General features: G+C 51.0%; 1 protein-coding gene across 1 annotated transcript in view; it reads left to right on the top strand.

Annotated features, from left to right (window-relative positions):
* CDH13 (cadherin 13) overlaps nucleotides 1–13,395 on the top strand; it is a 1,034,759-nt gene that overhangs the window by 349,577 nt on the left and 671,787 nt on the right. The window contains exon 3 of the mRNA XM_056135632.1: nucleotides 8,351–8,559. Within this exon, the coding sequence (XP_055991607.1) occupies nucleotides 8,351–8,559 (209 nt within the window). The remainder of the gene's footprint in view (nucleotides 1–8,350; nucleotides 8,560–13,395) is intronic.

Consider the following 13,395-nt stretch of genomic DNA (forward strand, 5'->3'; position numbering starts at 1 on the left):
GTTTAATACGTCAAAAAAATCTCCCTGAAAGCTAATTTTTGGATAAAGTTTAAGTTTAGTAATTAAGACATAGGATGGTACTGTGAAAGGTCGGGTGTTGGCAAGACTGGGTTAGACCCCCACTTCCATCACTAACCTGTGTCTATTGAGAACTCTTGGCAGCTCAGGGTTAGAACCCCACTTTCATCGCTAACCTGTGTCCAGTGAGAACTCAACCTCTCCAGGTCCCTTTATTCCCTTTTCTGTAAAACAGCTGAGATACTGTTTAAAGATGGGGTAAGACAGTATTTATTACATTTTGATACCATCTGTTTTCCAATGCTGTGTTAAAAATCTTAATAGTAGGTTTTCTCCTTTCCCAGAACTTAGTTTTCGCTCCAGATTTGGTGATGTTTCCAGGTCATTGTTTACTAAGCACTGCTTCAAATTCTCGATTACAAGTGCGCTAGGAGCGAGAACTGAGCCGTCTGTATTCTCAGTAGCACTCTACTCATCTATTTCATTAACTGTGAGTCAGATGCTGATTCAAAGTGTGTTCCCCAAAGACTTGCTTTGCAGGATTTTTGTTTGTTTGCTTACTTTGATATTTTAATTTCTTTCCACATGTTGGGTTCTTATTGCTGCTCCATTTCTACCTGCCTCCCCAAACCTTCTTCATTCTTTCTGAAAGTCACAACTTCTCTGGGAGTTTAGTGAGAGAACAGTTGATCTTCCTAGGGAGTTTTGGAAAGAGACTGAGTCCAAACTAGACCATGATGCTTACCTTTGCACATTGGAGATGAACACTATTTGAACTAGAGCTTCGAAGCTTCGCAACCAATCTAAAAGTTTGCCTGCATGATTTTCATACTTTTAGTGTTTGGTTATAGATTAACATTAGGTTTTACCCCCAAAGTCAATTTATCCCTTCAAACGTTTCTAATGTGTTTCTACACTCTTAACTGTGATTTAATTATGACTTAAGGCCAAAACATTGTCTGGAAGAAAACATTAAATTGTATAATAAAATGTAGAAAATTTATACAGAAATTTGCTTTCAAGGCACTTTTTAGAGAACACAACTCCTTGGCAAAAATGAGATAAACTTGTTGATAATCCTTCACCTTGGATACTTCTAATAATTCATACTCACTGGCCAACTTTCTCCTGAGTGCTTGTAACTTCTACCTTATGATGCTTGTTTGATCTTTGACCCAATGATGACATGGAACCTATCCTTTCACGGGAAGCCCCCAAATGATTATGTGGCTGACATTCTAGACTCTGAGTGTCACGGAGAGAGATAGTATGTCTTACCCCACTTTATTCTTGGTGTTTAACCCTCATTGCTGTTTCTTTTACACCTTTTAGCTGAACAAACAATGCTTTAGCAGGTTTTGAGTGAACACATTGAGATTTTGAATAACACAAGTTCATGATTTTTAAAAGCTAGTGTTCATAATATTCCTACTGAGTAATCATTCACGTTCTACTGAAAATTATCTAGTGGCAATGCAATTATTTCATCCAGAAAAAAAACTAGTGCTTTCAAATTGTAGCATAAATTTCCTCAGCCTTTTCCAACCCTTGGGTAACTGTGAGGTCATACAGACATTAATTTTTCACCACACCAGCACATTTCTGGAACTTCATCCTACCTGCCTCCCTTGGGTTTTATTTCAGTTATTTCTAGAAAACTCCCGGGAATCTCACAGGAATTCAGATTTCCCTCCCAGAAATTCCCCTTCTGGTCTCGTTTTTGTTGCTGTTTTTTCATTTTGGCATACCCTCATACCCAGTGATGCTCAGGGATTACTCCTGGCTCTATACTCAAGAATCACTCCTGGTAATGCTCATATGGGATGCCAGGGATCAAACCTGAATTGGCCGCATGCAGAGCAAGCACCTTACTCGCTGTACTATCTGTCTACCTCCATTGCCTCTTTTTTGACTAACGTTCCTGGGAAGCTCAGAGCAAAAGTGCCTCTCATTTGCCCACCAGTGTAAAGGCTGCTTTTCAAATGCCTCCCTAGGACCCTAAAAGCCATGAGCACCCAAACATGCCCCAAATACACATTTAGTAGCTCTGGCCTTAGTTGCACCAGAGCAAAATCAGGCTGTGTTCCATTTAGGAATGGAATGACCAAGCCACCACTGACACTAACAGTTATTCAGAGGGAAGGAAGTCAACCAAGACATCTGCGCTTTATGCATCTTTGAACTTGTGGGAGAGCCTCGTTCTTCCCTGAGTAGCTGGACAGGACTAGGAATACCGAGATGCGTCCTCTGTCCATTTGCTCTCCAGGCCTGCATCTCCCGAAGAGAATCTGCAGAGTCATTCACCTGAAAGGTGCCTTCCTCCCTGTCGGAGCTGGGCACTAACTTGAGAAATAACAGAACTTCCAGGGCACCCCACACGTCACAACCACAACTAAGGCTGACTTTCAGCCTCAGGTCAGCCTGGATACTCTGCTCCAAGTGTCCAGACAGAGACCAGGGCAACCATTGGAAAACACCCAGCAGAGCTCATCCCTCTTGTTGCTACTTCCCCTTACACATTCTAATAGGGAGGGAGAGGTGTGCACACAATTACTCGATAATAAGAAACCAGGGGCTGTGAGTAAGGCCGTTTGGTGCTGGAGAACTCTGAGTAGGGATCTCTGTGAATCCCAAACTTGGTGATTCGTCGTGTTTTCAAATCTGCGACTTCTGTTTTGCTGATCGGGTGATTCTCAAATCAAACGTACTCACATTTTCACATGCGTTTGGGGCCATCATTCTCAGTTTTGTTTGGGAAGTTTCAAATTTGCTTAGCTGCCAAGTTGCAGATCTATTTATTCATTCCACAAACAGGCAGGGTTGAGTATGTACTGTGTCGGGCGCTATGCCATTTAAAGTCATTCTAATTTGAAATACAGATTCATAGTGATTGTAACCATCCCGGAATAGACAGTGCCCAGCAAATTTTTTAAAAGAAAACAACCCTCCGTGATTTAAAGAAACCGTTGCAAGAGGAAAATGTCAGACCTTGACAGGAAAGTCGAGATTCAGAGCTAGCAGTTTTTAATAGTAGGCAGAGAAAACCCCACTGCAAGCAGATGTGAGCTCTGTGTCTTTCCAAGAGGAAGCCCTTGAGGGTTTACAAGGCAAAAATAGGTTTGTGCTGAAGCTCCCTTGATGGGCTCATTCATGATGATGACCTGGCAGAGTTCAGACTCTGTTTTGATCACAGAATTGATGCGCGAGCCGGTAAACAGCCCATTTTATGTGCATTCTGCACACAGCCAACCTCCCCAGACTTTGGGGGTGACACGGGGTGTTGGGTTCATCCGTTGGGGTGAGGTAGCGGCCCCGAGCCATCTAGCTGCTCTGTGGATGGAAGTACTGACTCCAATTCACCGAGGCTGTGGGGTTTGAGTGTCGAGGGCTCAGGCAACAGCAGCAGAGGCCAACCAGGCTGGAGGGAGTGTCCTCGGGGAGCTGACCCAAAGCAGGGGATGAGGCTGAATGTGTGAATGAAAATTTGATTGACGCATGCGCTTGAGAAATAAAGCGGTTTAGGGAAAATGGAGGGAATGCTTTTCGTCTCTTTCATCTGGCCAAGTCAAGGGGGCTCTGGAGCCCGTGAGTGCTTTCAAAGGAAGTTTGTGCCTAGAGACACCAGTGGGGTACTGAGGGATGTGAAAAGCAATTAAGGGATGGTCTGTGTCCTGGAGAGAGGCCATCTGAGGCTGAAGAACTGAGCGCTGCATTAATTGTCAGAAAGCCTTTGCCTTCCACGCCCCAGCAAAGACTTTGCAGAGCAACCCATGTGAATGTCCTTCCTGCTGATGGAGCCGTTGAATTCTGCCTCACTAACTAGGGCGGAAGGCCCAGGATGCTAGTAGGACATCAGGGACATGGGGGTGACCAGTTTATGCTCTGGCACTGGGGCACCATCTCTTGCAAGACAGTTGAGGGCCCTTATGTTAGAACAGTTGCACCAACGGGATGGGCTATTGCTACAGCTCAGATCAGGACCTTTGGAGAGCCAACATACAGCCCTACTATTGTATGAGCTGCATACAGCCCACAGACAGGATTACTGCCCCTGTTGTGTGTGTGGGGGGGGGGGGGGAGGTGGTCGTCACAGCCCTAAAGAGCTACAGAGAGCAGATACTCTATGGGAACCGAGTCTCCCCCCCAACCCCCCCCCCGCCCAGCATGGACATGCTCTGTGAATCACAGAAGCTTCCAGATCACTTGCCCGTCTCCATTGTGAGCACACGCGTCCCAGCCTGACCCCAGAGCACTCACGAGAATGGCACCAATTTCATCTATTGGCTCCAAGTTATCTCCGGAAGCCCAGCCGCACCACATTGTGCAGATAAATTTCAATCCATCTGCATTTTCCTATTTCCCGGGATCATAACACAGCTTAATTTGCTCCCTCACATCTTTTCTAGATGGTAAGAAATCTCTGCCTTTTTTTGGATGTTCATCCCCCCAGAACCATATTCCAAAGAAAAAGAGAGAAAAGCATAAAATCAAGGTCGGGAAGATTAAGCCCCTTAATTCACATGCCAACCTTCCCGTTTCAATTGTGGTTTTGTCTCCCAGCTAAAGTTTGTCTTTTTGTGACATTTGCATTAAGCCCAGAGGACATTTTGAGTGGAAACACGCTGAAAGCCTAATTGAAACTCTGAGTGGTGCCACTGGTCTCATTTGCATTCTCCCGCCAGTGGGGAGCATTCGCTTCCCCTTCCTGCTCCCGGGGTGTTCAAAGATTATCTCAAAGAATGATGTTGTGCAATTGATTCCAATAAATCCCCATGTACAGTATATTATGCGTAGATATTTTTTTTTCTTTCCAGAGGCTATTTTAAATGCCACAGCTATAAGCCACGGGAGGCCGCCCTTCCTAGGTTTAGAGTAGTACAGGTACTCCCTTCGCCCCGCAGAGAGAGGTTTGGAATATTTGTTCACAAGTGTGATTGTTTCTTAGAATGTTTCCTTTCAATGATCCTTCTCAAGTCCTTCTGAGCTATTTAGGAGGCTGTTTCTATAGAAACACCTTTTTTTTAATTGATAGGTATAAAATGTTCCGTTTCACCCCAATCTGGCCTTGGAATTCTGCCCCCAGAAACTCTGTAAATTGGATCCATCTCTGTTTAATAAAGTGAGTGGTCCTTGGCGTTGCAGCAGGGAAGTTAGCAGCTGGGACGGTGATGTAGCGAACACCCTCAGCTGTAACTTCAGCAGGAGACTTGAGGCGAGATTGTCATTGGAGAAAAGTTTTTTTTTTTCCTTCAGGAAGAAGAAATGAAGAGTGTGGTGACTATTTGTGATTTGATTAAATATTCATTGTATTTTCATAGCCATGATTTAGAAACCTTGTGCTAAACTTGCTCTCACTGGAGAAGTCTGGGTTTCTGTCTTCTCGAGGGGTGGCATCTTTCTCCGGCCAGTGCTATTTATTCGAGATGCAGCATTTCAAAAAACAGAAGTCCCCCTAGATCATAGCAGATAACTGTTGGGAATGAGATCTGAGTCCTTCTAAACTATAAGCCTGCGTAGGTAGAGCCAGGCATGAGTTTGGATAAATGAGGTTCTGAAGGGACACGAAGATCACCCAACCCAACATTTCCAAGCCTGAGCTACTCATCACAGCTTTTTGAGTGCATACAAGGACAAGTGTGTTTTTTTTAACACCTTTGTTTTAATTATGTTCCAACAGCTGTACAAATAAAATCGTGTGAGGCCATTTAAAGAAAACTGAAGTAAAGGGTGGGTCGGGCATTGGGAATCTGGAAGGTGGGAGAGGGTGGGATTCCCCAAGGACCATGGTCTTTTCTATCAGCCTCCATCTTCCTCTTGATTTCTCAGGAAGCAAAATCCCATCTTGGAGGGACAATGTAAAGATTCTTTGCCCTTATGAATGTCGAATTTTCCAGGCAGCATCTCTCCTACAGGGAAAGAGTTAGCTGAGATTGTAGGAAGTGCTTCTTATGAACAGGCCCTTTGAGCACTGTTGGACCGCCGTTCCTGGAGTCCATCAAACAGGGTGTTATCATATTGTGATATGATATTCACTCCTTTGGTGCGTCTCCCTTCGCGGCCTCACAGGCGACAGGAAGGCTTTGCCAGGAGAAGTGGGAGGACTCAGAGAGGGACCAGGCTGGCTCCCAAACATCCCCCTCCTTTAGCCTTGGTAGAGATGCCGCTGGTAACCGTCTCCATGGCAACAGCAGGCCGCAGGCATGCGGTACCTGACTAGAAAGAGGTGGTGGGGCTCAGGAGGCAGGTAAAACCCTGCCAGGAGAGGGAATCTGTTCGGGTGAAGGAAACAGCTGCTTCCTTCGTGCCCAGGCTCAGGAGAGATGGGGGAAGGCTGAGGCAGGGTCCCATGAAGAACACGGGGGCTGTCAGCGTGCTGGGAACTCACATTCCTGGTAAAACTGCGGGATTGGGATGGAGAGAGGAGAGAGAGCAACAGGCAGGGTGCGAGCACCATCTGGGATCCCCCCGCTCGAGAAGAGCAAGCCCAGAGCAATAGCCGCCAAAACAAAAAGAACTCTGTTTCCGAGGATGCGGAGCGATAGCACAGCGGTAAGGCGTTTGCCTTGCACACAGCCAACATGGCCGACACGAGTTCGATTCCTCTGCCCCTCTCGGAGAGCACGGCAAGCTACCGAGAGTATCTCGCCCGCACGGCAGAGCCTGGCAAGCTCCCCGTGACGTATTCGATATGCCAGACACAGTAACAGCAAAGTCTCCAATGGAGACGTTACTGGGCCCACTCGAGCAAATGGATGATCAACGGGAGGGCCTTTACTTTTACTTTACACTTTTCCAGTGAAGACAAAGAGGCTTTAAAGGGGTTGGGCAGGTCCTCCCCAGATGACTCGCTCCCACATAGAGCCAGGCTGGCAGAGGGAGATTGAAGAAGCTTCCATGGAACCTACCGTGGGCACTGGGGCAGCAGGCCAGCAAGGCCCCGGCCTCCTCTTCTCCGCGCCAGGCCTGGACACGGAGCTAGTGGACGTGTCGCTGTTGGTCCTGGGTCCAGCAGCTTCCTCTGGACTCCAGCCCAGTCCACTTACAGCAGAATCTCAGGCTGGAGAGTGCAGGTCTGGTGTTGAAACGTTTCTCTGCAGGGCTCATGCAGCCTTGAGGAAGGGCCACTGTCTGCAGGCTGCTCCGGAATTGATCACAGGTGTCAGAAATAAACGAAGATGTAAGGGGCAGGCCTGCACCTTCCACGCAACAAAGTGGAAAGGGCGCCAGAAAGCAATGCCTTGTGTTTAGGGAGCAGACACGGGGCGCATCTGGAAATCCATCAGTCTGTGAGCTGCTGGTTCACACATCCCCGGGAAGCGCCAGTGTGAGGGTTAGTGGGCGGGTGAGCGCGCACGCAGGAAGCACCAAGGCAGGGGCAGGGCTGGGAAACTAGGAGCCAGGGACGCAGTGGTGAGGCAGAGAGCTGGGCTGGGGTGTGTCCCACCAAACCGGGGGCCCAAGGTGGAGCCCAAGCATGGCTCCCAAAGGCAGGGTCCCCGGTCCTGTGGGCTCCTTTTCGGGTGGCCACTGCCGCTGTGAGAAACACCCAACCAAGACTCAGCCTCAGCTGGGCACTGCAGTCACGGCCACCCCCAATGGTCCACCTCGGGCTCTCTGAATGGAGAATTTGCCAGGAATTTCTTGCTGCTCTCATTTATCCATTTCCTTATTTTGCAGAAGTGGTTGTTGGGCCACCCCTGGTGGTCCCCAGGGTCTACTCCATTCCCTGTCCTCGGGGTTCACTCTCAGGCTTAGGGAACCAAATGCGATGCCAAGAATCAAGCCAGGGTTGGCGGCACGCAAGGCGAATGCTTCACCCACCCCTGGGCTCTCCTCGCTCTTTCCTAAGCACCAGTGGGAGCCCAGAACAAGGAACCACAAGCTTCTAGGATAGGGGTCCAGTGTGTTCAGATGCGCCAGGAAGTTCTGCTCTGCACAGGAACTCAACCCACACGTGACCTCAGCCTTCTCGGGGGGGGATGCACACCCTGGCACACATAGGTTAGGTCACAGCCCTGCATGCCACCCTGCGTGTCCGGCCTGTCACTCCAGCTGCCACTCAGCCTGGCCCCGCTTGTCTCCGTGTGCACCTTGCTGGACACGGAAGGTGAGCAGGGATTTGACTGAGGATCGGGGCAGAGCCAAAATCATGGAGCCCTCTAGCAGTGCCTCAGGACATGGTGTGGTCAGCCACGGGTTCTCTGGTAGTGCCGCTGGCCAAGGCGTGGTAATTCGTGGACCTGCAGAGGGGAGCAGGAAGCCACATAAAGTGGCGAGTCAAATCCGCTGGATCTGGTCACATCTTCTGTTCCTTTCTGTTCTCTTTGTCCAGTGACCTTCAGTGACTGCAAGGGCAACAACGGGCTCCACTATGAGGTCTCCAGCCCGTACTTCAGGGTGAACAGTGAGGGCGGCTTGGTGGCCCTGAAGAATGTGACTGCCGTGGGCAAGACTCTGTTCGTCCATGCCCGGACGCCCCACGCAGAGGACATGGCAGAGCTCGTGATTGTCGGCGGGAGAGAGATCCAGGGCTCCTCGCAGGTACTGTGCTGACTGGGGCCAGAGGGTCTGAGCAGGAGCGCCGCTGTGTGTGTGTGTGTGTGTGTGAGTGTGTGAGTGTGTGTGTGAGTGTGTGTATGTGAGTATATAAGTGTGTGTATGAGTGTGAATGTGAGTGTGTGTGAGTGTATGTGAGTGTGTGGGTGTGTCTGTGTGTCTGTGTGATTGTGACTGTGAGTGTGTCAGGGCGTGTGTGCGTCTGAGTGTGTGAGTGTGTCTGTGTGAATGCGAGTGTGTGTGAGGGCGTGTGTATGTGAGTGTGTCTGAGTGTATGAGTGTCTGTGTGAGTGTGTGTGAGTGTGAATGTGTGTCAGTGTATTCGTGAGTGTGTGTGAGTGTATGTGTGAGTGTATGCGTGAATGTGAGTGTGTGAGTGTGTGTGAGAGTGTGTCTGAAGTGGGCAAGCAATGTTGGTTGGTTGTTGGTCATGGTTCTGTTGTTGCAAATCACAACCCACTCTGAAAAATGCTGGGGGTGAAGAAGCTGAGAAATGATCCTCCGGGGACAGGTGATTCAGAGAGAGCCGACTCCATGCCAGCACACATGTGGCAGCACAGAGTCCTTCTCCTGCTGTGATTCCAGCTCCGGGCTCGGCCCCGGCCCTCCCTCCCTCTGTTGTGGGAGATGCATGACCTGGTGGAAACCCACAGTAGCCGGAGTGTGCGGCAACAAGCGTTCCTGGGGGCGCGCAGGGGCCACAACGGCCCTTGTGGGGGTGCCGGGGCGAGAGTGCGTGGACAGACAGAGCTTGCCTTGGCTGCTGGCTTATCTGTAGTCTGGAACAGATGTGACTGGGATTCTGGGCACGTCTCAGGCCACACTGGCCCGTGGCGGGCAGAAGAGATGCGGCGTTTGCAGGACAAATGGGGAGTGGGGGTGGGAGGTATGCACGGGGACCCGGCTCTGGGGGACCCAGAGAGACGACGCCCCTTCCCTTCCCGGACTTCTCTTCTCATTTGCCGCCATTGTTTGCTTCTCACAAAGCTCAGACCCCTGCAGGATGGGCCGCACAGTGCCCAGCCCAGCCATTTTGTGAGTTTTGGGAATCGGTCTTGTGGAGCTTCCCAGGTGTGTGCACGATGAAAAAGCCCCAGCCAGCCCCAGACAAGGGGGAGAGAGAGAGATGGGAAGGACAACAAAGGAGCTAGGGACCAGCCCCAGGGACGCTGGCCTCACAGAGGGGGGACCGAGGCACAGAGGCTGGAGAACATCTCGGGGGACACTTAGATGTGTGCTCCTGGTGGGCTGAAACCTGTGTTTCCTGTAACACCCCTAGAATGGCAGGTATCCCTTCTTTGCAGAGGAGTGAACCATGGCCAGACACAACCCTTGGCTTGAAACTTGTGGGCGGGGGGGAATCACCCACCCTCCACCTGCCACAGGCTTCCTGGGAGCTTGTCCCCTGCCTCAAGCCCCTGTGACGGAAGCCACTGGCCACGGTTCAGAGGTGAGTGTGTGAGACAGGTGTGGTGGACAGAGGGAAGGGTCAGAAGAGTGGAGGAGTGGCCGAGAAAAGACCGTGTCCACGGAGCCCAGAGCCTGGGAGGGTGGAGGCGGCTGGTCAGGAAAGGGGTGGACAGTCAGTCGGGATTGGCTGTGCTACGTGGCGGGCTCCTAGGAGCATTCTGGGACCACAAGAACTTGGGTGTCCACTCAGGGCAGGCACTGGCAGGAGAGGGGGCGACCAAAAGTGAGCCGGGCATTGGCGTCACACTTAGTTCCCCAGGCTATGGCTGTGGGACCAGGCACTCGTCACATTCACTCCTCACCCCGGGAACAGCAGGGAGGAGAGCCATGGCCAGCCTCGGCCACTTCTGTCCCTTGTAGAGGCTTAGGTGTGCTAGTGTTCAAGCCTCTGGTATGACATACACTTTCCAGCACTCCAAAAACCCTCCAAAGTGCCGACAACCCCCCACCAATGTCCCTCTCCCTCAGTTGCTGCCGTTCTATATGAGCTGCCTGGAGCCCGGGTACATGGAGTATTTTGTGTTCTGGCGGGCAGGGACTGCTGGGATGAAGGCCGGGGTCACCACGTATGCCCCATGGACACGCGATGGGGACCGCGGAACACAGCTCGTGGACGTGTGCCTGGGTGGAATTGGGATTGCCATGTCCACCCTCTCTCCTCACCCTCTACTGCTGGGCAGCGATGAGCCGTGGGACTGCTGATCTCTTGTTTTTGTCTGTGTGTTTGTTGGTGTATGCGTGTGCATGTGTGTGTATGCGTGCGTGTGTGTGCATGTATGTGCGTGTGTGTGCATGTGTTTGCGTGTGTGTGCATGTGTGTGCGTGTAGGTGTGTGTGTGTGTGTGTGTGTGTGTGTGTGTGTCTGTGTGTCTGTATGTTTACCTCGCTGTAGGACTTCAGATATTTCTGAAGGAATGATCTCTGAAGCTCATTCTTCCTACATCCTGCAGACTCGTCCTTACCTGCTGTGTAAACAGGGCTCGTCAGCCTGGCTTTCATGCTGGGCCAAAAGCAAAGCCCCTTTTGTGTCTGTTTATTCCCTTCTTCTGAGTGAACGCGTGCAACTCCCGACTGTAATTATCATAGGGATTCTGACTTCCCTGGAAGAATCAGGGGAAGGAATGTCCCTTGAATGTGGCCACTTTGGGAATGTCCCTTGAATGTGCCTCCTAACTCCTCCCGAGACTGGGGAGTCTTGGCTCTGGGTATAAAGGGGGACGTTAGTGTCCAGGGTCCCCAGCTGCCTGCGAACCTGCCCTCCCTCCTGGCCCTCTGAGGTCTTCTCTGCAGTCCACACCGAAGTTTGGAAAGGTCTCTGTGCTCTAGCCGGGCTGTCCTGCGGCCCTCCCAAGCCTGAACCTCTTTGATGCCTAAGTGTTTTGAGCTGCTACAGGGCAGTCACCTCCCCTGGTCCCTGTCCCCTACCCGAGGATGGTCACCCCCACCAGAGTCCGCTCTATCCGCCTCCGTCCACCTCGTGCCCCGGCTCCTATGTGTGCTTCCAGCCTCTTTTGGACATTCCAAGCTCGACTTCCTGCCAGGGCCTGGGATCTCCTGGTCCTTCTCCTCGCCCCCCATCCCGCCCTCCTCTCCCCTCCCTGCCTCCTGCCTTCTCTCTGCAGCCAGTGCTCACTTGGGATGTCTGGCTGTTTGGTGACGGCGAGCAGGATGCAGGGGGGTCTCTCTCTGTACTCTCTCCACATCCAGGGAGCTCCCCACTCACACACCCCAGACCAGCCATGAGTTCCCGAATCTGCTTCTCTCTCTGTCCGCTTCAGCATGCTTCTGTCCTGGTCACTCTCCCCACTGCCCCAGGAACCCACCCAGACTGACCAATAGCTTCAGTTCTTCGGGACCCACTAACACTTCCATCTACCAGGACACTTCCCAACAGTCCTGTCCCCGTGGGCCAGTTGGGCGCTTTTCCTCCACAGTGACCACAGACCCTGCCTGACTCGCCCCACTTGGCACTCCATCACTATTTGTCCCTGTCCTCCCGAGCTCGGGATACCCCTGCAGGGACCCCAAGAACGCCATCCTTTTGGGAATTTGGAGCTCAGGCCTCTGTTTCAGGGCTCTGGGTCACAGCCTCAACCTCAGAGAGGTTGTGTGCAGGTTTCAGTATCCTCAGAGCCTCTCGAAAGGTGCCCAGGACAGAAAGGAGTCAGCAGGGAGAGTGTTCACTTTGCAAGCAACTGACCCGATTCAATCCCTGGGACACCACATGGACCTCTAACCCACCAGGAGTGATCCCTGAACACAGAGACAGGAGTGAACCTTGAGCCCCGCTGGGTGTGGCTGTCCAAGCCCAGTGCAGAGTCCATCCAAGACTGCCAGAGCCCATCTAGAAGTGAGACTCAGTCCATGGAGCAGACAGATGTGACCTTCCAGTCCTCTGTGCCTGCCAGTATCAGGGGCACCATGAGTCATCGCAACCACGCTCCTTAGCTCCACTCCATATGAAGCACTAAAGCCCCCCGAGTTTCTTATTTCCGGATGGGCCCACTGAAAACACTCTAGACGGCCTGGTAGGATTTGAAAGTGAGTTACACACCATTTACACATCCTAACTGGAAGTCAATGCTCTGGCCTCTTAATCAACTCATTTCAATGCAAAAAAAAATTATATTTTCCTTTTATTCCTGGTGATGAAAAAATATCCCAAGGAAAAAATAGAGAAAGTTATGACAAGAACTGGAAAAGCAAAATGTAAGGCTTGTTTATCTTGGTTGATCATCATCACAGCAAACACACAATTTTAAAGACATTATTTTGGCTCCTAATTCTCTTTCAAGAATGAGGCTGGAAATAGTTCCCAAACATGAAAGTAAGAGAGCAATCAGAGTGAGAAGCAGGTTGTGAGAAATGGTTGTTTTTCCCTTCGGTGTTTAAAATAAAAGTACAAGGCCTGTCACCAATGGGCCCGAAGCTATGGGTCCAATAGACGAGACAGCTGCTGTGGTCACTGGCCCGGGGGTGGCACTTTCAGGGTCTGGGGGCCCAGTTATCGGGTGCTCTGAGGGAAGGATGAGTGCCCTCCAGCACGTGTCCATGAACTTAAAGAATCGGGGCTGAGTTCCTATGGGTGTTTTCAAGGCAGACCTAGCTGCATCCAACACCAACACCAACACCAACTCTAATCACATGTTTAGGACTCACTAACCTCACAGCACTGAAAGCCCCGAACCCCGCCCCCCGGTCAGACTCCTCTTCAGTCCAGCGACCAGCCCAGTCTCATTTCTATGCTGCAGTGTCCTGGACAGCCGTCCTGCCTAACTGGTGCTGAGAGCTGATTGTTGACTCTTGGCCCACACACCCACGAGCTGCTGACACCTTCCCGCTTATTGAGGC

The sequence above is a fragment of the Sorex fumeus genome, unplaced genomic scaffold (genome assembly GCF_029834395.1).
Source record: "Sorex fumeus unplaced genomic scaffold, SorFum_2.1 ptg000122l, whole genome shotgun sequence".
Classification (NCBI taxonomy): Eukaryota; Metazoa; Chordata; class Mammalia; order Eulipotyphla; family Soricidae; genus Sorex; species Sorex fumeus.